Consider the following 27,491-nt stretch of genomic DNA (forward strand, 5'->3'; position numbering starts at 1 on the left):
AATACAAGTTTACATATTTTTCCCGATAGCGCAATAATATGGGACCTATATGGGACCCTTGTGGGCATTCCCATATGGGCTAGCCCATATTGGACCCAAATGACTCCCATATGGGCTTACCCATATGGGTTTGCCCAGAAACAGCCCATATGGGACCCATATGTGCATGTTTGCTGGGGATATATGAAATTTAAGCAAAATATGTAGTGATTACATTTTTTTTCGGGAATACATGTTTTTGCATCAATGCAATCAATAACTATCGTTGAATATGTTAGTTATTACTACTTCTACTATAAACGTAGTAACGCGGAGAATTGCGGAACAGGAGAAGCTAGGCGCAAACCTAGCAGAGCGTGTTGAACTTACAGAAAGCCTTTTTACCGTTGGCTAATTTGATTTATACCTTTTAACATTTGAACAATAAAAACACCATTTTAACCATTTTATGAGGTAATTATGGAATAAAAACACAGACTATTGCATGCTGTAGTATCGGGGATTTCAATACCTGGTCGAGCATACCTCGTTGAATCAATTACCGATATCACGGTAATTGACGTAAACATGATTTATATACATATTTATAGAGAATATTATATAAAACATTTATTATTTAAAGCATTTATATTGTATTATCGGAACATACATTACACTGCTTAAAATTAAATAAGAAAACTATACCGGGGATTTCAGTAATTACTCAGATTTCCAGTATTTGGTACATAATATACACATTGGACTTAGTATAAAGTAACCCATTCCAAAATGGCTGCCACCATGAAGAAAACTGTCGAGCTGTTTTATGATGTAGTTTCGCCATATACATGGTTTGCATTTGAGGTGAAATTATATATCTTAATTAAAAACGCATAGAACTTGCAAAATCGTTGGTGATGACATTTCAGATTTCCTAACTTTCTGTTAGCTTACTGTTTCGTCCCTTTTCTTTTCGTACCCTGGTGACATCTTTAACACAAATACACACAAGTAATGATTTGAGTTTGCTTTTTTAATTACGCTACCTTTCATGGGGTTGCATCTGGGGTCAGTTGGGTCAAAGTCAAGGTCACTGTTTCTAAAGATATTGACATTAAAGCTTATCATATGTGACAATGAGAACAAATGTGCTGCACGTCTGGGACGCGAAACCAGGTCACCTCTTCACCAGGTGCTCTCCAAAATCAGCTATTTGGGCTTACACAAAACATCTTCATATTAGTATCTCATGTCCTTCTTGTCAGGTAAATCCCTTCTTGAACATGAATTTATCCATAAATACAGGGATTCAAGGTGTTCAATGAATAACTTCTGGCCTCGTGGAAGCATACCCAGGTTACCCACGGCTGCACGTTGGGTGCCAAATGTCACAATGCAAGAATAATTGGTGGCCATACCTGGACTAGAGCCAGGGCTTGTGGATGAGTAGTCTTTGGACTGAGCTTACCAGGCAACGTAAACTAGGTCATCACAACTAGGTCACCACAACCAGGTCACCACAACCAGGTCTCCACAACAAGGTCACCACAACCAGGTCATTACAACCAGGTCACCACAACCAGGTCACCACATCCAGGCCCCTACAACCAGGTCACTTGAACGAAGTCACTACAACCAGGTCACCATAAACAAGGCCCCCACGACTATGTCAGCACAGCCAAAACCAGTTCACCACGACCGATCTTCTCAATCAGGTCACCTCAAGCATGTCACCACATCCAGGCAGCCACAATCTGGTGGCCATAATCAGGTCACCACAACCAGGTCATCACAATAAGGTTACCACAACCAGGTCACCACAACAAGGTCACAACCAGGTCAATACAACCATTTCACCACAACAATCTAACCACAACCAGGCCACCACAACCAGATAACCATAACCAGGTCAACACAACCAGGTCACCACAACCAGGTCACCACAACCAAGTCATTACAATCAGGTCACCACAACAGGTAACCAAAACCAGGTCACCACTGCCAGGTAACCACAACCAGGTTATCACAGCCAGGTCATTACAACCAGGTCACAGCAACCAGGTCAGTACAACCAGGTCATAACAACCAGTTCACCACAACCAGGTAAAAGAACCAGACACAACCTCTCTCCGTTACTGACTACGTTAATACAGTTACATTTATAAAGTTATGTTTATGGGGAAAAAGTTGTAGCTACATACTGTCTCAAATTAGAATATTTTGTCACGTAAAAACTGCACACATTGTGGGGGAAATACCATCCACATACCTCTGTAACCCAATATAAGTGCTTTTTCTATAGTGCTTAATTGGCTAGAATTTCTCTTATAAGGGTGGAAATCTGAAAGTTTTATTGTTTCCAAATATTTGTGTGTTTTACTTACGCTGTTTCATTACACAATAGCTTTGCCCATTCAAACATTTTATTATACTACAACAATATTAAAATAGTCAGTATTAAATAGTCCAGCTAGTCAGTTCACTTCACTACACTTTATGTTGCAACCTTTTTATGCCCCCCGTAGGGTGGCATATAGCAGTTGAACTGTCTGTCAGTCAGTATGTCAGTCTGTCCATCCGTCGGAAAAAAACACTTTAACACTGGCCATAACTTTTTAAATATGGAAGATAGCAACTTGATATTTGGCATGCATGTGTATCTCAAGGAGCTGCACATTTTGAGTGGTAAAATTTCAAGGTCAACATCATCCTTCAAGGTCTAGGGTCGAAAATACAAATCCAAGGGAAGTAATAAGCTTTAAATGGACATAATTATCTGAGCTGCCAAATTATATATTGTTTTTAATACATCAAAGCGGCGCAGTAGGTGGCATTGTGTTTCTGACAAACACATCGTGGTAAAAGGTCAGAGTCAAGGTCATCCTTCAAGGTCTAAGGTCAAAAATACAAATCAAAGGGAAGTAATAAGCTGTAAAGGGAGATAATTATTCAATATTGAAGATAGCAACTTGATATTTGGCATGCATGTGTATCTCATGGAGCTGCACATTTTGAATGGTGAAAGGTGAAGGGCATACAAGTATCTTGGGTACTTTAAGGTTACCTGTGAATCTACAGTCACGGTAGTGGCTTATAATTATTTGCTACTAGAAAAAGAGATTTGTTAGAGACAATTTTTTTCAAGGGAAGTAATTTATATAATTATAAATCTCAGATTATATATTTCTTACCAAGAATTTAAGTTCTTTTCACAGTTACTTTACAGATTTTTTATTTTGATTATTTATAACTTAAATGATTGATTTGTCAATTTTTTTTTAATGATATAATTATCATTTCTTTCCTGTACTAATTTGTGAATGGTAGGGTTCATTACATACCTGTGGACTTATGTCCATAGATACATGCTGAACTCTGGCTATGATCTCTTTGATAAACCACAGGCCTTGGTTGTCAATGATATCTGACTTGGTCATTTTTGACCCTCCTCCCCCCCTCCCGTGGTTGGATTGGACAAAATCCAAGGGAAGTAATAAGCTTTAAAGGGAGATGATTTCTGTACCTGCCAAATGATAAATAGAAATTTTATATCAAAGCGGCGCAGTAGGGGGGAATTGTGTTTCTGACGAACACATCTCTTGTTAATCTGGTTTTTGCAGTTGCTGTTGTAATAAATGAAACTCAGAATTAAACAAGAATTTGTTTAAAAAAACTTGCATACAAGATGCTTTTCTTGTTTATATTGATCAAATAGAAAACATATGGGGCTTTTGTTTCACAGGTTTTGTGCAGGTATCAGGATAGATGGAACATTAATTTACAACTGAAGCCAGTCTTTCTTGGAGGAATCAGGAAAGGCGCAGGTTAACTTAGTTTCTGATGTATTTGCATACAAATTTTCACTTGTACTTTTTTGCTTCAGACATTTTGCCTATTCGGTAGTAAACTATTTAAATTTGCTTATCCCTTCTTTTTTTAAATTGGTTTTTGTCTGCAATTGTAATAAATATGAAAAACATTAGGTGCCATAAGTAACACATTTTTTGTGTTATTGGAAAAAAATCTTGATCAAAGGTCAAGGTAACATTTAAAGTTTAAATGTCAAATATGGGCATGACTCATGCCCAGCATTCTTGAGATGGGCTCATGGTATTTCAACATAAATGTCAATTTGTATACACTGTAACTCCAATATAGTGCGGTCCGTTATAACGCTGTGTCCTATATAACGCGGGGGGTCCTTGGATCCCGTCTTTTCTCCAACCTTCCATTTCTGATTCAAATCCATGTTATGCAACTTCATGTATTTTCATAAATTCAAAGAAGCCGGCGATCACAGCTTGATTGCTTTTTCCGTCCGTTTAACGGATTTTAATTGATTAGAGGTTAAATGACACTCGACAGCTAATTGGTTTTAATCTGTTGTGTAATGCCAATAAAGGTGTGAAAACTCGCGAGTCGGTGTTTATTACATGTATTCCCTATCAGAGCATATATATAATTGCAGTTGTAATCAATAAATAATAAGCCATGCTCACTGAATGGCCAATCTTATTGGGGACATACATGTATTATTACACATGGCCTGATGATAAGTTACTTTTTGAGTACATTGTAGTTATATTGGATAAAAGTAAAAGCAAATCCTTCTTGGGTCTGAAGATTACCATACCTTTAAATATCAGTAAACATTAGATTGTGCTTCCTTTGAAACTTCTGGGTCCGTATTTACAACATTTCTGTGGAAATTCCTTCAAATCTTCAAATTCCTTAAATCTCTGACTGTTTAATCTGTACAATTTTTGACAATGTTTTAAACAAGTAAATATGGATAAAATGATATTTTTTGTTTGACCTTTTGTAAGCAGTAAACATAGGGGTTCTTATAGCAGATAAGATTAGTAATTTTCTTGTAAGAACAACTCAAGTAAAGATTTCCCTTAGTATCTTTGTGAATACCACTCTGGAGCACTTTGGAATTGATCTAATGACTTTAAAAAGAATTTATTCTTGGTACTAATTCAAATTGGTCCACTTAAATAATATTAAGCAAGTATATCCTTGACTAATTTAATAATTTGATGTTTGTTTTAGATAACCCGCCACCTGATCTTGTGTCCAATAGAGGACTGTACTTGAGGAAAGAGCTTAAACTGCTTGCAAAATATTTTCACGTTCCCCTTGTTGAACCTCAGGTATGCTATTGCTTAATAATATCTAAAGTTTTACAAACTGATCCTTGTTCTGTGAAAAGTGGGCTTAATGCTTGTGCTTCAAGTGTCATCACAGATTACCCTGTGAAGATTGCTTAGGCTTATTAAGGACAACACTGTCCGCTTTTATGGTATTTTTTGTTTAAAGGAAGTCTCTTCTTAGCAGAAGTTAAAGGGGAAAATGTCATCCCAGATTAGCCTGCAGACTGCACTGGCTAATCTGTGAGAACACTGAATTTATAGGTATTAAGTCAACTTTTCCAGAACACTGCTCGATTGATCCTTTCATGCTAGAATTCTGTTTAGAAAGTAAGACAGTTTATACAGTTTAGAGTAGACCATAATTTATATTGTTTGTTGCACATTTTAGTTCCTTGGGTTAATCAAAGTACTGACAGTACTGGTGTGACGATGCTTTTGAGAGGATGGATATAAAAGCATCAAGTTAAGTTTATCTACATCACCACAATCACCACAATTGTGTATGTTGGTACGAAAAAAAAATGGTACAAAAATTTTGCGAAAAAAATTTGGGTATGAAAACAAATTTGGGTACGAAAAAATATTTGGGAACACAAAAATTGGGAGCGAAAATTTTTTGGGTACGAACAAAAAATTGGGGATGAAAAAAAATTGGGTATGAACACAAAATTTGGTACGAAAAAAAATTGGGTACGAAAAATTTTAGGTACGGAAAAAAAATTGGGGGAACAGGAAAGTAGTACCTGTGGGGAACTTGACCCACACTCGCACATTTTCGGCCCTTTCCATCAAACATCAGATAAGTTCCTTGAAGGCAATAGTATGAATACACAATTCGGAAGCGGTAATGTGGTCCTACCTACGCGCGTCAAAATGTAAGCGAAATATGTACACAAGTCTGTCAGGAATGATTGAATTAACGAAGAAAATCGTGTATTGATGTAAGTTTTTTGAAGAAATGTGCAAAAAAATATATTAAACAAGAGCCGTGTTTGTGCCCCCTGCTGCGCAGCTTTGAAGCCATATATTTTTCCTTTGACCTTGAAGGATGACCTTGACCTTTCACCACTCAAAATGTGCAGCTCCATGACATACACATGCATGCCGAATATGGAGTTGCTCTCTTCAATATTGCAAAATTTGACCTTTGACCTTGACCTTGAAGGATGACATTGACCTTTCACCAATCAATATGTGCAGCTCTATGACATACGCATGCACGCCAATATTGAAAAAGTTATGGCCAATGTTAAAGTTTTCGGACAGACAGACAGACGCTTTATATTTGACATTTGACCTTGAAGGATGACCTTCACCTCCACCTTTCACAGCTGAAAATGTGCAGCTCCATGAGATGCACATGTATGCCAACTATCAAGTTGCTTTTATCAATATTAAAAAAGTTATGGCCATTAAAGTTTTCGGACAGACGGACAGACTGACACACTGACTGACTGACTGACTGACAGTTCAACTGATATAGGCCACCCTACCGGGGGCATAAAAAGCAATGGCGATATTTTTCTCAGCCACATAATTGTTAATAGTTTGATATCACAAAATGAAAGTGAAAGTAGAACTGTCAAAAATGACAATGTGTCAACGTGTTATTTTTGCTGGCACGAGAGGGCGATTACACTCAATGTGTTCACATTTTGACCATAGGCTTTGTCAATGACCTTTATAGTATGGGTAGCTTTGATATTATTTATTGCTATCATGTAACTGCATGATTGTGTATATGTTTACAATACACAAAGCATAAATAATGATATAAATATACTGATTGAGCTTATAATAATCTGAGAACTATAGCCAGGTCAATTAAGGACTTAAAATACAATTTTGTGTCCTGATTTCATGAAGAAATGACCATGCATGTCCTAGATTTCAAATTCAAGGCCCTGGTGTGACACATTGGTAGCATTACCGTTAAACTGTTACCAGACTTATGAAATTAGTTTTTATTGAACTATCTAAGGAAATTTAAATCAGGCACTGGTTTTTCTTGTTTTAATACAGTCATAGATCAGTTGTGGCCTCTGGGTAATGACCAATTTTTGCTTACTTGTCACACCCTTAAAACTTTCCACACGTCTATAATAGCAAATCTGGATTTAGGTGATCTTCAATGGTACATTTAAACTTTAGCTCTGTTACAAGAGTGCTGGTAAAGTCCAGTCACATATTTAAATCTAGGCCATGTCAAAATCAAAGTGTCAAAGACAAATGAAAGATGCGTTCATTAATTATTGTCCAGTTGTTTACTACTGCTGTAAGTTTTTATATAATATGACTGATGAACATCATGTGAGAGAAAAATCACATTATCATTGTATATCAGGTTTAGCAGCCTTTTAGATTACAAAGTATGCTAGTTTTCAATGTCACTTCTGGGGATCAAACCCGTAGGGCTTTTAGGAAGATTCTGAAATTTTCGATCCATCGAGAGCAACCAAACCAAAAATTAAGTCAAATATTGCCGACTCGGTTTTTTGAGTCGGTTCACGAGGGATAATGGAGCTTGATTGGTCATTGTCGGCTCTGGTACTACTTACATGTACCCCGGGTACTCTTAAGTATACTTACATGTACCCTGGGTACTCTAAGTATACTTACATGTACCCCAGGTACGGTAAATAAACGAAATTGTACTCGGTCCATATTAGACTGTACCCGAGTTGTATTCGCGCCCAAAATCCAATGTCGTAAAACGCGCAACCGATTATCTTAAACACACTTCTCTTCAAAAAACACTGCATCAACATGCTTTTTGAGTATGTGTTCCGATAATATAGAGGCCATTCTACAGAAAATTGACATAAATGTGTATATATAATTATTTCAAAAAAATAGTCGACAACGACTGATTTAGGGTTAAATTTCCCGGGTATATTTTAGTATATTTACCGTACCCGGGATACATGTATGTATACTTAAGAGTACCCGGGGTACATGTACGTAGTACCCGAGCCGACAATGAACAATAGAGCGATACTGGAAGGTGCAACATCTCTCACGCCCCCTAGCATCGCCTTTAGCAGTATTCAATTCTCAACAGGAAAGTGCTGGAGTCATTGATCCCGAGGGACAAGAAAAACAATTGATAAATGTTCGAAATAAATAATTTGATTAATGACAATTCTATTATTTGAGCCAGGTCACAGGAAAAGCGCAGTCAAATCAGTATCCAATTAAATTACTTGTTATTGTCAGAAAAACGCTTTTAAGCAAACAGTTTTCAAGCGACTGCAGGCTGATCTAGATCCAAACTGGCCACAATCGCCTTAATGTCTCTTTTACTGTGACACAGCTCATTTAACTTTAAAATGATAAAAAGTACTAACACTAAGAAAGAGTACAAACCAGTAAAGAGTTTGAAATCAATGTTGAATTTCAGGACAGCTTGGTGATCTGCAAATCCCTGATGAAATGTTGATATCGGGTATCATAGTCATTCAATAAGTCGCAAAATGCTCGAATACAATTTATAAAGCACAATGTGACTTATATTGATAACTAAAAATACCAGTATGCCAGTTTTGCCGTGCCAAGCTGTTACGATCCAGAAAGTCCTTCATTCACATCGAGTATATATCCTTCGAATTCTATTGTTGTCATAATCGGAGATTTAGTGAATAAATAATTCATATATCCTAAATGACAGCTTCTAAATAGCGAAACAAGCCAATTTATGCAGTAAGAAAGTTTTGAATCGAGACTCTCATGGGGGCGGCCATTGTTGAATGTTGAAACACGAACGACAACTCTGCTAGGAGAATGTTATCAATGACGAGCAATCTCCTACGCAGTGGCGAATGCTAAAGGGAAGGAACTGAAAAATCGAGTTATCTCAATCGGACTGGCTCGGTCTTTTACATATGTCGCCATTGTGATTTTTTTTTATGGTTATCATACCTTGGACAATGCTGTTCCAGCATCGTCGAAAATGAGATCTTTTGGGCATGCTATGTGTACTTTGAAATAGCCTGAAGATCGGCAGAACTGTTATTATTAAAATAAATCACCCATGTATTGTTCTTTTGTATTGAATTGTTGAACTTGTATCTGTCTTAGCTCAAAATCATTTGACAAATTTAGACATTTTGTTCTGCACAACCCTTTTCCGTTGTTCACAGATGCATCATGTTTGTAAATCAAGCAGATTGATTTAAGCAAGTTGCGTATCACACATTGACAAATAGCCATTTTCTGCTCATTTTGGGTAAGAGTAATAGTGGATATGATTAACAAAGTGAATATGGTGAGTGACATGATGGGTCTGGTGAGTGACATAGTGGGTCTGGTGAGTGACATAGTGGGTCTGGTGAGTGACATAGTGGGTCTGGTGAGTGACATAGTGGGTCTGGTGAGTGACATAGTGGGTCTGGTGAGTGACATAGTAAATATGGTAAGTGATATTGTGGGTCTGGTAAATGACATAGTGGGTCTGGTGAGTGACAGTGGATATGATGAGTGACATAGTGAATATGGTGAGTGACATAGTGGGTCTGGTGAGTGACATAGTGGGTCTGGTGAGTGACAGTGGGTCTGGTGAGTGACATAGTAAATATGGTGATTGACATTGTGGGTCTGGTGAGTGACAGAGTGGGTCTGGTGAGTGACTGTGGATATGATGAGTGACATAATGAATATGGTGAGTGACTTAGTAAATATGATGAGTGACATATTTGGTCTGGTGAGTGACAGTGGATATGGTAAATGACATAGTGGATATGGTGGGTGACATAGTGGATATGATGATTGACATAGTGAAAATGGTGAGTGACATAGCCGATATGATGTGTGACATAGTGGATATGGTTAGTTACATAGCAGTGATTTTTTTGCCCAAAATTACAGCCGATATTCGGCTGCTTCCCAATTGCAAAAATGACGTTTTTTCCCCAATATTTTATTAAAATTTCCCCAAAAAAGACAAAATTTTCACAATAAAGCGAATAAGATTACAATGTAATTTAGCAATAATTTAGAACGAGTGCCGATCGAGCTTGTCAAGTCGTCGCCGAACGACAACTGACTTACGTATTGTTCGCGAATTAAGCCGAATACGATTTTACGTTGCTATCCTCATCTCTCTCTATATTGCGGAGGATACCGACAACAGTCGATGTATCCCGATTGTAAACGCCTGTTTTTACACACGTCCAAGATGGCGGCAAGCAGACGAGAAATTTGGAGGCAGTCTACAGGTTACACATGCCCAATTAATTTCCTTCTTTGTTATATATAGAATTCGCAATCTTTGATCTCAAATTTCACCATGACCGAGCGATAAGCCAATATATAACTATACATGACTGGAAAGGTGGTTTCATAAACTTACAAAAAAACTGCATTTGAAAAAATTCTATACGGTGTAACTCAAAATAATTACCTTAGAACATATGAACCGGTTTTGACAGCTACCGGCACTGCCATTTGAAGGCAAAAACCATGCCCTACTATTGAGGCTGGCAACCACTAACATACAAAGAAATGCACAAATCAGGCCTTTTGCCCTGTGACTTACACATGTACCTTTAAACTGACACCTAAACTCTTCATTTCAGATACATTTTTAAAATCTTATGCACCAGGACCTGCATCATATGTACTTAGTAGCAAACCGACTGCATGTAACCCCCCAAATTCCACTTCCGTTTAGGATAATGTAACCTACAGTTTTTTAGCCTTATCTGCGCATTGGCCCCGGTCAATTTCCTGAATTTAAGGTGTATGGCCTAAAACAAATTGTTTTTTGACTCCAGGAGCTGAAATGTAAGTATAAATGGTCACTATTCTAGTAATTTCACATGTTTTTAGTAATTCGAAACTAAGTGACCTGAATTTTAGTCAACAACAACAACATGCTGAGTGAGAAGTAAACACATGTACTTCCTGCTTGAAGCAGCCGGCATTTGACAGATTTCAACGGTGGGTTTAAATAAGTTAACAGTGCAAAAAAAGTAAACGGTAATGACCCATTTTGTTTGGGTATGTTTGAAAGCATTTGCTTTGATAGTTCAAAGCATGTTGTTGACTGTGTGCGTATTCTTACCCGGAAAGTTAAATGTGATTGCCGGGTTCATGTAAAAATGTGGTTTTTATGGGCAATTTCCGAGACCCCCGAAGAGGTCTATTTTACCCCAGATATAAATTTAAAGAGCATTTTCTGCCTTGTTTTGTGCTTTATTTTCAAGCTGTTGATGGGCCGCAATGAATATGGTCTGAATATATTTTCAGGTTGTGACTGAAGGCCTTGTTTTGAGGGTGTTTTGCAGACCAGTGCTTGTCGGCCTGGGGATTTTCCAGAAAAACTGTAGACTGCCCCCTTTGCGATGAGCGGGGAAAATGATAAATAACATTAAAATTAACAACGGATATCATATGGTTATTACGGAATAATTTAATGCGTGTGTCCATTAACGCAAAATACAACGTTTGAGATAAAAACAAAAAATGTTTATTAGAAATCTTCAAAGTGAATGTGCATCACGGAAATCAGTGTTGGGAAATTGGAGTTAGTCCACCGGTACTCACTAAGTTAATGCATTTAAGATGAGTATCGTTCGAAAATGGAAAGAGACAAACATGATATAATTTATATGTTAGTGGATCTGTGTATAATCAGATTCATATGCATATTCTGCTTTATTATGTTTGTCACGCTTTATAGTTTACTGAAATAGCATTGAAAGGAGGATGTCAAGTGCAAGACATTGAAAGGTAAAGAAATGAAATAAATTATTTTAACTTCAATTAATACATCATTGACATAGCAAGACCACTAAAGCGTTTAAAAAAATATTTGTTAATGTTTTCACCATATGATATTTAATTAAAAAAATACTGAATTTCATTCTAACTGTTAAAGAGGTTATGATTAAATGGTATATTTAAGAATCTATATAGATTATTGCAAGTTCAATATGAACGTGGAAGGATATTAACTTAACATTGTCTTCATTGTAAGAACACATTAAATCAGCACTTTATAATATAAAAATGCTGTCAAACATACTTTAATAATTTTAATTCTGTTCTTATATTCATATTTATAATGTTTTCCAATTTCATGGTTTATCGCGCTATTTTTCCCAATTTCATGGTTTATCGCGCTAATTTTCCCAATCCAAATGGCACAGGCTGTAACAAACAAAATAAAAAAAAATCACTGCATAGTGGATATGATGAGTGACATAGTGGGAATGGTTAGTTACACAGTGCATATGGTGAGTGACATAGTGGTGAGTGACATAGTGGATATGATGAGTGGCCTAGTGGATATGGTGAGTGACTTAGTGGATATAGTGAGTGGCATAGTGGATATAGTAGGTGGCATAGTGGATTTGGTGAATTGCATAGTGGATATGATGATTGACATAGTGGATATCATGATTGACATAGTGGATATAGTTAGTGGCAAAGTGGATATGGTGAATAAAATAGTGGCAATAGTGATTGACATAGTGGATATGGTGAGGGACTTAGATATGTTCAAAGACTTAGTGGATATGGTGAGTGACATAGTGGAAATGGTGAGTGACATATTTGATATGGTGAATGACATAGTGGATGTGATGAAGGACATAGTGGAAATGGTGAGTGATATAGTGAATATGGTTAGTGACATAGTAGATATGGTGATTGACATAGTCGATATGGAGAACAACATATTGGATATGGTGAATGACAGAGTGGATATGGTGATTGACATCGTGTATATGGTGATTGACATAGTGGATGTAGTGAATGACATAGTGGATATGGTGAGTGACATAGCGGATATGGTGAGTGGCATAGTTGCTGTGGTGAGTGACATAGTGGTAATGATGAGTGACATAGTGGTAATGGTAGGTGACATAGTATATATGGTGAGTGACATAGTAGATATGGTGATTGACATAGTCGATATGGTTAACGGCATATTGGATACGGAGAATGACAGAGTGGATATGATGAGTAACATAGTGGATATGATGAGAGACATAGTGGATATGGTGAGTTACAAAGTGGATATGGCGTGTGACATAGTTCATATGATGAGAGACATAGTGGATATGTTCACAATTTTCTCCCAGAACACAGCAGAGATGATGTTTGTGAAGGGAACACTGAAGACACAGCGCTTCATCACGGCTGTCGACATAATGGACTCTACCAAGACAGAGGAGCTCTCACGACAGATGTGGCACCGAAACTGGAGTCGGGTAGGATGGCTTGGATTCTCATTAAATTTGGTAGCTGTATCCACGCAGTCTCTTTATGAAAATGTCTAAAGCCTCCAGAAATAAGAGATCAATTTAAGATTACAATCATACATTGCTTGCAGCAGCTATTATGCGTGTAGTCAGATCTATTATTCGCAAATGTTCAATTCTTATTTCCTTTCCTAAACTGAATGTTATTGTTGCTGTAGAATTAACATATGTCTGTCAGAAAATACAGATTAACATTTTTAGCTCACCTGTCAGAAAGTGACATGGTGAGCTTTTGTGACCGTGTGATGTCCGGCGTCCGTTGTGTGTGCGTATGTGTGTGCGTCCGTCAACAATTTGTTTGTGTAGACAGTAGAGGTCACAGTTTTCATCCAATCTTTATGAAATTTGGTCAGAATGTTTATCTTGATAAAATCTGGGTTGGGATCGTATTTGGGTCATCTGGGGTCAAAAACTAGGTAACAAGGTTAAAAACTAGGTCACATAATAGGTCAAATTATAGAAAAACCTTGTGTAGACAATAGATGTCGCAGTTTTCATCCAATCTTTATGAAATTTAGTCAGAATGTTAATCTTGATGAAATCTGGGTTGGGATTGTATTTGGGTCATCTGGGGTCAAAAACTAGGTCACTAGGTCAAAAACTAGGTCAAATAATAGAGAAACCTTGTGTTGACAGTAGAGGTCACAGTTTTCATCCAATCTTTATGAACTTTGGTCAGAATGTTCATCTTGATAAAATCTGGGTTGGGATTGTATTTGGTCATCTGGGTTAAAAAACAAGGTCACTAGGTCAAAAACTAGGTCAAATAATAGAAAAATCTTGTGTAGACAGTAGAGGTCACAGTTTTCATTCAATCTTTATAAAATTTGGTCAGAATGTTTATCTTGATAAAATCTGGGTTTGGATTGTATTTGGGTCATTTGGGGTCAAAAACTTGGTCACTAGGTCATAAACTAGGTCAAATAATAGAAAAACCTTGTGTAGACAATAGAGGTCGCAATGTTCATCCAATCTTTATGAAATTTGGTCAGAATGTTAATCTTGATGAAATCTGGGTTGGGATTGTATTTGGGTCATCTGAGGTCAAAAAGTAGGTCACTAGGTCAAATAATAGAAAAACCGTCAACAATTTGTTTGTGTAGACAGTAGAGGTCACAGTTTTCATCCAATCTTTATGAAATTTGGTCAGAATGTTCATCTTGATGAAATCTGGGTTGGGATTGTATTTGGGTCATCTGGGGTCAAAAACTAGGTCACTAGGTCAAAAACTAGGTCACTAGGTCAAATAATAGAAAACCTTGTATAGACAATAGAGGTCACAGTTTTCATCCAATCTTTATGAAATTTGGTCAGAATGTTTATCTTGATGAAATATGGGTTGGGATTGTATTTGGTTAGTCAGGTGAGCGATTAAGGGCCATCATGGCCCTCTTGTTTTAAAAAATAATGTTACTTGTTGATGTTGTGACTTGGCTACACGAACTTTCACATCAATTTTATGTTATTTTAAGTTAAGCATTGTTCACTGGAGTATGGAGGACTCCTGACTTATATACATGTTTACTCATTTTTAAACCAGAGACGATTGCCGTTTACTTCTTCTATTTCTTCTATTGTGTTGTTACAGGATGAAGATGTTACAGAACCAGCAAGTTTAAAGGAGGTGAATTACATGTGTTAATTGTAAACAATTAAGTGGTTATTATCACCTTTGTCAAAAATATAACAAACACACCATCAATATAGACGTCTCCAAGATTTGCCACAAAACCTTTAAACTACTCACCAGCTTTTTTGTAAATAAAGGATACACTGCCTTTCATCCAAAACCATGAAACAAAACCATGTGCTTGTTTCAAAATCATACATAAACAAACCTCACAATATGCTTTGCAGGAAATATTTGTGAACCGCTAAATACATGATTTTCACAAGTGATGATTGGCTTAAAGTGTTTAAGGGACCTTTTCACGTTTTGGTAAATTGACAAAATTAATTATTTTTCAGACACTTCGGGGAATCACGTGATCACAAAAGTACATCGTACGCACAAAAAGGTGGACAAAGCTCTCGCTTAATGACGAAAATCAAGGTATTCTCATATTTTATATTATCAAAATAAATGATAACAATGCGCAGAGTACCCGCTAAGTCGCCTTATGTACTCTGGTAATTGTCGTTTATCTTAGATTTCTTTAGTTTTCTCAACGAAATAAATACAACATATTTTGGTTGATAACATGCTTAGAATATTTCGTACAAGGTTTTGCACGTTGTTTAAGCTTTTTTGAGATTTTTGGCGAGGAATTTGGAATATAGTACATCGTCTGAACGTTTTTTGTTTGCGTACATCGTCTGAACGGTTTTGAGTACATCATCTGAACTGCTTCATAACTGAACTGCATAATAATGGACATTGACCATGCTCTAAAATATCCATTATATGCATCCTATGACGATTTAAAAACTTGAAAATTATAAAGCGTTGCAAAGCGAAACGATCGAATAATTTGGTGAGTTCTGTGGTTGTCGTTTTATTTTGTGACACTACGAGGATTGTTTGTATAGAGTATAAAATACATCACTCATTTTATGAGCAGGCACGGCCGAGTGGTCTAAGACTTTAACTCCAGGTGTTTCAGTGGTTCAAGCCCAGTTGAGGGTTATATTTATAAGTTGGTTCTTGTTTTTTGCTGGAGATTTTTTTGATCCAATGTTTAAATAGATCAATATAAAGCATTTAATGACACACTTCAATACATGCCATAATCTGTGAAAAGGTCCCTTAAAGGTTTTTTAATATGATCTACGTATGAGAAAGCGTCAACTATAATGAAGGTTTGGGTGAAATTTATTATCCAGAATATCAAGGACAGATGCATTTGTATCAAAGTTTAAGTCAATTGAATAAGCGTTCCGTCCGCCCACCGACCGGTAGTAACGTGACGTAGAAATTGAATACCCCTACAAATGGTTGACAACGCCTACTTAATGATAAACCAAGGTGATTTTTGATAGTATTTTATACCATTAAGCTTGAGAAGAAGGCTATCAAACTAATAATCAGAAACTATATTAATTACATGTATCCTTAACTGTAGCATAACTCTATTTGCCTAAAAGTGATATTATGGGCATTTTTCACTGTTGAATTGATCTGAAAATAATTAAAGGACTGTCAACCACGAATGACGAAAAAAGAAAAGTTCTAAAATATCGTATTTTTTACAATTGTTAGTTTATATGATTCAGATATCACGACTGGTATTCATATTTTCAGTATGTTCTTTAATAACATGCATTACAAATCGGTCGAAATCACGTGAAGTAGTAAGAAAACCTGGTATGTGTATACACATAATTGAGAAAACACATCATTATTTTGACAGCAGGGTCGCGACTAGTAAAACAACTGTTAACATTAATCAGGAAGAGATCGCGCTTAATAACAGAAATGATCACACAGAGATATAATCACTTACCGCATTTCAAATATTTTCCAGCTGAAAATTCCCCCCCACACGTCTTTTTTTAGTGTATTTGTATTGTTTTTCTGGAGCCGAAGTGCATCTCACAGAATATCCATCCGACTTCCGTTGTTTTCACTTTCGTTATTAAAAACTCCTTTTAAAAGAATTATTTTTACATTTAGGTTGTTGAAGCGAATTATTATTATATATTATCAATACAATAGTATACCGTGATGAATTGAACGGATTTTCGTATCGATCTTTCTGTCAGTCTGTAAGCGTACTATTTTGTGCGCAATAATACATGTACATGTGATTCGACAACCATTGTAAACATTGGTGAAATGCTTCTTACAAAGTTCTTTTTTTGGAGTGTTTACGAGGTCTGATCATGCAGTTTGCACACATCAACGGAAAGATTACAATCCAATGCATTTGTCACCGTCAACCGATTGGAATGTCAATTAGGCGATTAGTGAGTTTTTAGCATGTTTCGTTCAATTTTATTAATTTTAAAAAAATGGCTGCCCCCATCGTCATGAAATGACATGTGTTCGAGTTTTGATATTTCTACATATGTAAACTTTTTTTACTATTTAAGCGTAACTTACCCTCACCAATGTCGATACTATTAAATAGTTATATAATTTTCCGCCGAAATACGTTGAATAAACATCATTCAGATTTCTGAAAACAATGTCAATTTTTGTGTAAAAATCGCTTTGTATTTTGATTGATTTTGTCGATAGTATGAGACGTTGCTGCACAAAATTGGTAGCAGTTTGAAGGAAAACCATCCTTTTAAGCAAATATGTAAACAGTTTCAATATGGCACTCTTCGTTTAGTCAAATTTGAGTTCAATGCTAGGGGTCCCACATTTTTCAAACTGAAGCCTCTACATGAACCTTAACTGAAAATATGAAAACTTAACAACTTTTTTTTCAAGTAATGTTATATACCAGTCGTGATATTTTAATCAATATAAACTTATAATTGTAAAAAAAATACGGTATTTTACAACTTTTCTTTTTTTCGTCGTAGTGGTTGACAGTCCCTTTAACAGGTCAAAAGAGTTAGTTAAAATGTGGTTACTGACCAATTATCTGCAACTCATCTTGCTGCCAGTTGTTTATAAAAAATATATATTATATTCGAGTTTTTGTATGACTGGACAGTCTTCTAAGCCGAAATGATCCGTAAAACAAAATAGTGTCTTTGAGTCGTATGAACGAATCTGCATTAAAACTGAATTTAGATTCACATCGTAAATCGAGTCATTTCTGTCGTTAGTTGTCAAGACGAAATTACGTTTGATATTCAAATGCATTATTTTTCTCTTTCCTGGATATTGTTTTAGTATGTTGATGCTGCATTAACAAACATAAGTGTATATGAAGTGAAAACACCAAAAATGAACAACGGTTGCCATAGACACCCATAAACTGCTAGATGCCCATAAAATCACTTTAATATGGATTTTTATTTTATTGGACGGAAGTTACCTCAAGCCACATGTTACATCATTGTTAGCTCGGCTGTTTTCTGAGAAATCCCGAGTTATTGTCATAGCCAGCTCATTGTGTCCGTCGTCGTGTCGTTCGCCGTCCGCGTCGTGATAAAACCTTATATGATATTTTGTCAAGGTTTTGAACATTGGCCCTAAAATGAAGTGCTTCAACCTACAACTTTGAAACTTCATATGTAGCTGCATCTAGATGAGTTCTACATGCCACACCCATTTTTGGGTCACTAGGTCAAAGGTCAAGGTAACTGTGACCTCTAAAAAAAATCTGACAAGCTTTCATTTATTCAAAACTGCACCCGCAGCCGAGCGTGGCACCCGTTATGCGGTGCTCTTGTTAAAGATTAAATTTTATCACAATAATATTAACGTGTTAATACGGTTGATTTTTTTTAGATTTGAATAATCGTAACTCTTCTTATAAAACAATATTACTTTCGCAGTTATAGAACACCGTATGCAATTAATATTGTTAAATGGTAAAATAAAGTGATAAAATGCATACATGTTGAATCAAAATACTATAATATTTTTTAAGCAAATTAGAAAATTCTGCAGAAAAAAACAGTTCAGCCAATTGCATAAGAATGTATAAAGATATGGTCTCAAAAAATGCCGTTAAAGATACAAATATTAAAGTAATGTTCTGCATTTTAATTATGTAGTTACTGTCGGAAAATATATGCCTAATTATAATAGAGGCCCGTACCAAGTGATCTGTAAAAACCAAGAGAAAACTCATTAAATATGAAGGAAACATGTTGATGTTGGTGTTGACGATAAAGATATTTGCATTTTAAACAAGTATATTACTTATGAGCCAATACTCAATTATATAACTCATCCGTTAGCACTCATGTAATCCCTGAAATCAACAACTATTGTCTATGTATGACCAGTCAGGTAAGCGTGCAGGGCTCTCAGACGCCCAGATCTCCCGGGGTCTGGAGGACATGCAGAGCAGCGAGGTCAAGGCCAGATTGAAACAGTTCACAGACGAGGCCTTGAATCATGGGGTCAGTATCAGAAACTGTCAAGCGTGCTTTAATATGCTTAGAAGAAGTTAAATGTAAAGGACAGGTTGAAACAGTTCACAGACGAGGCATTGAATAATAAGGTCAGTATCAGAAACTGTCTCGCGTGCTTTAATATGCTTAGAAGAAGTTAAATGTAAAGGACAGGTTGAAACAGTTCACAGACGAGGCCTTGAATCATGGGGTCAGTTTCAGAAACTGTCTCGCGTGTTTTAATATGCTTAGAAGAAGTTAAATGTAAAGGACAGGTTAAAACAGTTCTCAGACGCGGGCTTGAATCATGGTGTCAGTACCATGGGCTTGTGTGAGTAAACATGTAAAGTCATTAATGAGCATGGTTTAAGACAGTATTGAGATTAAGTATTGATAAGTTATCACATTCTTCTGCAGCAAAACAGGGGATAGGTTTGAATAAGTCATTTCGGATGTCTTGAACCATGTTGCGCCAATATCCGACGTTATTACTTATAATGCCACCCTTCGAAGAAGAGGGGGTATATTGCTTTGCTCATGTCGGTCGGTCTGTCGGTATGTCGGTCTGTCGGTCCGTCCACCAGGTGGTTGTCAGACGATAACTCAAGAACGCTTGGGCCTAGGATCATGAAACTTCATAGGTACATTGATCATGACTCGCAGATGACCCCTATTGATTTTGAGGTCACTAGGTCAAAGGTCAAGGTCACGGTGACCCGAAATAGTAAAATGATTTCCGGATGATAACTCAAGAATGCATACGCCTAGGATCAACTCAAGAATGCATACGCCTAGGATCATGAAACTTCATGGGTAGATTGATCATGACTCGCAGATGACCCCTATTGATTTTGAGGTCACTAGGTCAAAGGTCAAGGTCACGGTTACCCGAAATAGTTAAATGGTTTTCGGATGATAACTCAGGAACGCATATGCCTAGGATCATGAAACTTCACAGGTAGATTGATCATGACTCGCAGATGACCCCTATTGATTTTGAGGTCACAAGGTCAAAGGTCAAGGTCACGGTGACCCGAAATAGTAAAATGATTTTCGGATGATAACTCAAGAACGCTTTTGCCTAGGATCATGACGCTTCATAGGTACATTGATCGTGACTCACAGATGACCCCTATTGATTTTCAGGTCACTAGGTCAAAGGTCAAGGTCACAGTGACAAAAAACGTATTCACACAATGGCTGCCACTACAACGGACAGCCCATATGGGGGGCATGCATGTTTTACAAACAGCCCTTGTTTAAAGTTATATTTGCTGAATCGCAGAATGCTGAACTGACACAATGACGATTTTGCTTCAAATCCATCGAGGCAAGATATTGTTTTTCTAACTTCATGTGGAAGCACTGCTTACACATGATAAAACTATCAAACTCCCTGGTTTAGTAATTTCAATTTTTTTTATAAAGTAAATTTCAAAGCGTCTGAAAACAGTTGTCAGCTTTTTATAACTTCCGTTGTTGTATGTGAACCATGTGGGCATAACTAAAAGATCAATTTCACCTTTGAGACCCATAGATTACAGAAAAAAACGTCAAAGTTAATAGCAGTTCAAATAATGAATACCTTCAGCATCATGGTAACAGCATCTGCCTTGACACAGAAGACCCTGATTCAATGTGCTCATGGTGAGCTTTTGTGATCGCCTTTTGTCCGTCGTGCGGGGTGCGGAATGCGTTGCACTGCGTAAACATTTGCCTTATTACCACTCTAGAGGCCACATTTATTGTCCGATCTTCATGAAATTTTGTCAGAAGATGCGTCTCAATGATATATACATGTAGTGGACGAGTTCGAAAATGGTCACGGTTGCTTAAAAAACATGGCCGCAAGGTGGCGGGGCATTGTTCCTAATATGGCTACATATGGATATAGTAAAGCATTGTTAACTCTCTAGAGGCAATATTTATTATCCGATCTTCATGAAACTTGGTCAGAAGGTGTGTCTCAATAATATCTTGGATTAGTTCGAAAATGGTTCAGGTTGGTTTAAAAGCATGGCCGCCAGGGGGCAGGGCATTTTTCCTTATATGGCTATAGTAAAACTTTGTAAACACTCTAGAGACCACATTTATTGTCCGATCATCATGAAACTTGGTCAGAAGATTTTTCCCAATGATATCTTGGACGAGTTCAAAAATGATTCCAGTTGATAAAAAAACATGGCCACCAGGGCTGGGCATTTTTCCTTATATGGCTATATATGACTATAGTAAAATCTTGTTAACACTCTAGAGGCCACATTTATTGTCCGATCATCATGAAACTTGGTCAGATGATAAGTCCTAATGATATCTTGGACGAGTTCGAAAATGGTTCCAGTTGGTTAAAAAAAAACATGGCCACCAGGGGGCAGTGCATTTTCCCTTATACATGTATGGCTATTTATGGCAATTGTAAAACATTGTTAACACTGAAAAGACTACATTTATTTCCGATCTTCATGAAACCTGGTCAGAAGATTTGTTCCAATGATATCTTGGACGGGTTCCACATTGGTTCCGGTTGGTTGAAAAACATGACCGCCAGGGGGCGAGGCATTTTCCTTATATGGCTATAGTAAAATCTTGTTAACGCTCTAATAATCACATTTATTGTCCCATCTACATAACACTTGGTCAGAACATTTGTTTTAATGATATCTTGGATCAGTTCGAAAATGGTTCCGTTTGGTTGAAAAAAATGGCCGCCAGGGTTCGAGGAATCTATCCTAATATGGCTATAGTAAAACCTTGTTTGCACTCTAAAAGTTACATTTATATTTTATTTTGCATGGTACTTGGTCAGAACATTTATATCTGATGAATTCTTGGGGAAGCACTTTAAGGTCAGTTCCTTTTTATCTCAGGTGAGCGACTTTGGGCCTTTCAGGCCCTGTTGTTTATTTATACCACTGAGCTGTTATAACATGAATTGACAAATGAAAGATTTGTAGTTACACTCATTTTTCTTTCTTCAGGCATTTGGTTCTCCAACTATCATTGCTCACACATCAGACGGTCCAGTGATGCTCTTTGGGTCAGATCGGTTTCCCATTTTAGCTCAAGTTCTGGGTAAGAATTGTCCAGCCAACGAGATGTCTTAGTTTTCATTGATTTAAATAAAACATTGCTAGTTTACATAATGTGCATGTGAAATAAGCTTAAGTTAACATGTTCAATTTGAGAGTTTGTGATTGCCGTTTTTCCATATTTTGTCGCGCTTTTTCAATATTGACATTGTAAACACTGGAGAAAACACATTAATCGTCCAATCTTCTGGTCAGAACTTTTGTCTCAATTATATTTTGAGTTCGAAACTGGGTGAGTTGAGGTCTTAAACTATGTTACTGGGTGAAATTAAACAAAAAGCTTATTAACACTTTGGAAGTCACATTTATAGTCTTATCTTCATGAAACGTTGTAGAGACCTTTTTTCTTATGGTATCTAAGCCGAGTTATGTGAACACTCTGGACGTCACACATTTTTGGTCCAAACATGATGAATCATGCTTAGAACTTGCTGTCTCGGCCTAGTTCCAAAATGGTTCCTCTCCATCTGTTAAAAAACTTTTCCACCAGCAGGCGGGGCAGTTCCTTTAATGGCTTTATTGAAACATTTTTAATACTTAAAAGTCAATTGTTATGTCTAATCACCATAAACATTGTTCTGAACATGTTTCCCAATGATATCTCAACCGAGTTATAAACTTGGTAAAATTAGGGAAAAAGCTTGTGAACACTCCAAATACCGCATTTGTTGCGAGGTCTTCACGAAAAATGCTCAGAACATGTGTCCCAATTATATTTCGTCCGAGTTAGAAACTGGTCATTTGGTGTTAAAAAAATAATTTAACAAGTTTGAATTAAATAAAAAGTTTTTGAATACTATTGAATCCACATTAATTGCCAAATTTCGATGAAAATTTGTCGGAACATTATTGTATTTTAACGATTTCTCTGCCTTGAGACATATAAATCCAGATTTTAAAAAACATGACCACTATGAGATGGACCTGTTTTCCTTATCTTTATTGAACGATCTAGAAATCACATTTGTAACCTTCTCTCTGTAAAATTTTGCTTCGAATATTCACACAAATATATTTTGTTGTTTTGATATCTGGACTGTGTTAGACGTGATTGTGTTTATAAAAAACTCGTTTCTGCTCGCTTCTTGGGTAGTGAAATCTAGATTATGAAATCTAGTGAAGACTTACTGTTCAGGACAGTGTACTTCCTCGGGGTTTAATGTGAATCTAAGGAACATTGGCCTTCTTTATGTTGTTGTTTTGATGATGATGATGATGATGATTATGATGAAGAAGAAGAAGATGATGATGATGATCATGATGGTGATGATGATGATGATGATGACGACGTTGACGACGACGATGACGACAATGACGACGATGAACACGAGATTAAGACTTGATTTAAAAAAAAAGTTATAATATTTTCCCATTATAATATTCTAATGACCCCACAAATAAGAACACTAATTTTACAATTTTCCCATTAATCGCCTTTTATTTCTTAATTTAGAGTTTCTTTCTTGTATTCCCCTTAACCCCACTGTTAATACTTGCTTACATCCCCCACCATTAAGTCTTTAATGTATTACCTTAACAGCTACCCCCATCAACAGGGCTTACTTTTTATGCCCCCGGAACGAATGATGGGGGTATGTTGTTTATGGCCTGTCTGTCTGTCATTGTGTGTGTCTGTCTGTCATTGTATGTGTCTGTGACAAACTTTAACTTTGGTTAAACTTTTGCAATATGGATTATAGCAACTTGATATTAGGCATGCATGTGTATATCATGGAGCTGCACATTTTGAGTGGTGAAAGGTCTAGGTCATCCTTCAAGGTCAAAGGTCAAATATATGGCTTCAAAGCGGCGCAGTAGGGGGCATTGTGTTTCTGACAAACACAAATCTTGTTATTTCTTTTTATATTAACTTTTTTCAATATTAAGTCTTAAGATTTATTTCAAATATTTATATGATTAGTTGTTTGTATTTCCTTCAGATGAGAAATGGGAAGGAACCGTCCCAGGGGAGAGCAAACTGTGATAACTGATACTAGCATTTTGTCATGTTGGACCTGTAAATATGCTTTTAATATGCGTTTTAACTTTCAAGTTGATTAAAGTAAATACACGTATTAAAATGTGCGTTTCATATGCGTTTCAACTTTGAAGTTGATAAAAGTAAAAACACGTTTTTAGCTCGACTATTATATATGAAATATATATAGTGGAGCTATCCTACTCACCCCGGCATCGGCGTGAGCGTGGGCGTGCAAATGTTAAAGTTTGTGTACCACCCCAAATATTTCCTATGTCCCTTGACATATTGCTTTAATATTTTACATACTTTTTACCAACATGACCCCAACCTATAAACAAGAGCAGACAACTGTATCAAGCATTTTGTAAGAATTATGGCCCTTTTTTCACTTAGAATATGCATATTATTGATAAATCTATGTTAAAGTTTGCGTACCACCTCAAATATTTTCAATGTCCCTTGACATATTGCTTTCATATTTTGCAAACTTCTTTTCCAACATGACCCCAATCTATAAACATGAGCAGACAACTGTATCAAGCATTTTGAAAGAATTATGGCCCTTTTCCATTTCGAATATGCATATTATTGATAAATCTATGATAAAGTTTGCGTACCACCTCAAATATTTTCAATGTCCCTTGACATATTGCTTTAATATTTTGCAAACTTCTTTACCAACATGACCCCTATATATAAACAAGAGCAGACAACTGTATCAAGCATTTTGTAAGAATAATGGCCCTTTTTTGTCTTAGAAACTGAATATTTTGTTAAATTTTGTGTTTAGATCCACTTGACTTCTAAAGTTTCAAAGCTATTGCTTTCAAACTTCAAATATTTTCTTACTATCATGAGAGTACTGTACCTGGCAAGTTTAATTTGACCTAGACCTTTGAATGACCTTAACTCTCAAGGTCAAAAGAATAAATTTTAGTTAAATTGCCATAACTTCTTTATTTATAATCAGATTTTATTAATACTTTGACAAAACAACACTTACCTGAATACCACAATGAATTCCACCCAAACAATACCCCACGCCCCAACCCAGAATCCCTGCCTCCCGCCCCCTCCCCCCAATTTTTTTATATTTTTTTTCCTTTTTTTATTTTTGTAAGATTGTCTAATAAATGACCACACCCCACATTATACCCCCCTCTCAAGACCCCCACCCAACCCAAAAAGAATATTTTTTCTTTAAAAAATGGTAAAAAACATAATTTTTTTTATATACTTTATTTTTGAAGGACCGTCCAAACTTCCCACCCAAGCTATTGCTATCAAACTTGAAATAAAATCTTATAAGTTTGTTTTATGTCTTTACAAATGTTCAATAGATTGTGGAAAATATACCTGAACTATTACCTTGACCTTATTGAATAATTTGAACGATTTCCCCATGATTGTTTACGTTATACTGTCAAGCACTCGAATAGTCGAGCGCGCTGTCCTCTGACAGCTCTTGTTATTCATTTGCATTCACAACTTAGATGGATTCGGAACATTACATTTATACTTGCATTGAGATCACGTATTTTTCTTAGTGTTTTGCATTATTATTTTTGATAATCATTAAACATTTTATGTGAATTTAATTAACAACGATAGTCACAATTAAAATCTATGATACTTCTGTATGGAAGTCTTGAGCGCGATTTCCTTGTGGTCCTCATTATTTTACACGCATAGCCGTGTTTAGCATTACACTGTACCTACTTTGCAGTAAGAAAATGCCACAAGACTTTACATGCTGTTTAATCAGGGAACATGTCACATTAATTACTATCCCTCGCCATAGGCGGAGGGATATTGTTTTGGCGTTGTCCGTCCGTCTGTCCGTCTTTCCGTCCGTTTATCCGTCCGTCTTTCCGTCCGTCCGGAGCCATATCTTGGAAGTGCTTTGGGGGATTTCATTGAAACTTTGTATGAGTATATATATGGATAAGAGAATGATGCACGCCAAATGACAGTCTACACCATATGCTAATAATGGAGTTATGGCCCTTTGTATCTTGAAAAAAAGCTTTTTTGTGTGTGTCCGGAGCCATATCTTGGAAGTGCTTTAATGGATTTCATTGAAACTCGGTATGCGTATATATATGAGTAAGAGGATGATGCACACCAAATGGCACTGTACACCATCTGTAAATAACGGAGTTATGGCCCTTTGTATCTTGAAAAAATGCTTTTTTTGAGTGTCAAATATAACACTTGTGTGTCCAGAAGCATATTGGCGGGGGATATCAATTCAACGAATTTGCTTGTTGATTCTTGTTTTCAAACTTTCATGTGCGATAATCACGAAAGCACACATAATTTGGAGGAAATCTTTGGATTTACTTTGAAATGTATTCTTATATTGAAATATTATGAGATGCATATTGTCTTTTTATTGACGATGCTGAGAAGCAGCTCGTCTAAGTTATCATACCATGAAAAAAATCTTCACAATGGCGACCTATGTAAAAGACCGAGCCAGTCCGATTGAGATAGCTCGAATTTTCTAATCGGCATACCTCGCTGATTATCATTGATAAAGGTAAAGGAAACTCAGCTATAAATAGGACATCATATTCTGGGAAAAGATTTAATAATAGTTTGAAAACTTTATTTTTAAATCAGTTATATTCAATGCATTATATGTTTATAGATCAATGAAACAATTATGCATTTTCTGTATTGTATTTGACATTTGTCGTGATTCTGTAAATAAATTGCGAATGAAGACGTGTATAATAAACGTTTAACGCGATCATGAGTGTAAAGAAAACGAATTATTTCGAATCTGCTATTTGTAAACGTTATAGCGAGTATGGTATATAAACAGCATAATAGCCCAACGACATCTATGAAACTCGCTCTTATGCGAGCTCTCTCATTTTGCATATTTAATAAACTTTTCAAACAGAAATTACAGAGCCACATCAGTGAACACACTATGTTTGATAATTCATTCGTTTGTTGGATATTGTTTGCTGTTTTAAACACATATTAGGTGATATTGCGGAGATTTAGTTAACCTTACCATGTGTTCATGGGCGAACTCACGTATTCAAGT

The 27,491-nt window shown here is 36.3% G+C and overlaps 1 protein-coding gene across 4 annotated transcripts; it reads left to right on the forward strand.

Annotated features, from left to right (window-relative positions):
* Positions 1 to 753: 753 nt before the first annotated feature.
* LOC127881505 (glutathione S-transferase kappa 1-like) lies at positions 754 to 27,158 on the forward strand. 4 transcript variants are annotated; one of them, XM_052429422.1, is made up of 8 exons: positions 754 to 843; positions 3,722 to 3,803; positions 5,035 to 5,135; positions 13,220 to 13,348; positions 14,988 to 15,023; positions 19,253 to 19,369; positions 22,339 to 22,432; positions 24,390 to 27,158. In XM_052429422.1, the coding sequence occupies exons 1-8, from the start codon at positions 769 to 771 to the stop codon at positions 24,431 to 24,433; spliced, it is 678 nt and encodes a 225-aa protein (XP_052285382.1). In that variant the 5' UTR covers positions 754 to 768; the 3' UTR covers positions 24,434 to 27,158. The 4 variants fall into 4 exon arrangements, 3 of the variants coding, with proteins under 3 accessions (XP_052285382.1, XP_052285380.1, XP_052285381.1); XM_052429420.1 differs by lacking the exon at positions 3,722 to 3,803 and having other exon boundaries at positions 761 to 843; positions 11,382 to 13,348; XR_008050103.1 differs by lacking the exons at positions 3,722 to 3,803; positions 22,339 to 22,432; positions 24,390 to 27,158 and adding an exon at positions 15,368 to 15,452 and having other exon boundaries at positions 761 to 843; positions 11,382 to 13,348; positions 19,253 to 19,370.
* The last annotated feature ends 333 nt before the right edge of the window (positions 27,159 to 27,491 follow it).

Source organism: Dreissena polymorpha, chromosome 5 (genome assembly GCF_020536995.1).
Source record: "Dreissena polymorpha isolate Duluth1 chromosome 5, UMN_Dpol_1.0, whole genome shotgun sequence".
NCBI lineage: Eukaryota > Metazoa > Mollusca > Bivalvia > Myida > Dreissenidae > Dreissena > Dreissena polymorpha.

Coding starts and splice junctions, on each gene's coding strand:
- LOC127881505 (XM_052429420.1), top strand. CDS start 12,275: ATGGCACAGGCTGTAACAAACAAAATAAAAAAAAATCACTGCATAGTG. Junction 15,024..19,252: donor AACCAGCAAGTTTAAAGGAG/GTGAATTACATG, acceptor ATGTATGACCAG/TCAGGTAAGCGTGCAGGGCT. Junction 22,433..24,389: donor CATTTTAGCTCAAGTTCTGG/GTAAGAATTGTC, acceptor TATTTCCTTCAG/ATGAGAAATGGGAAGGAACC.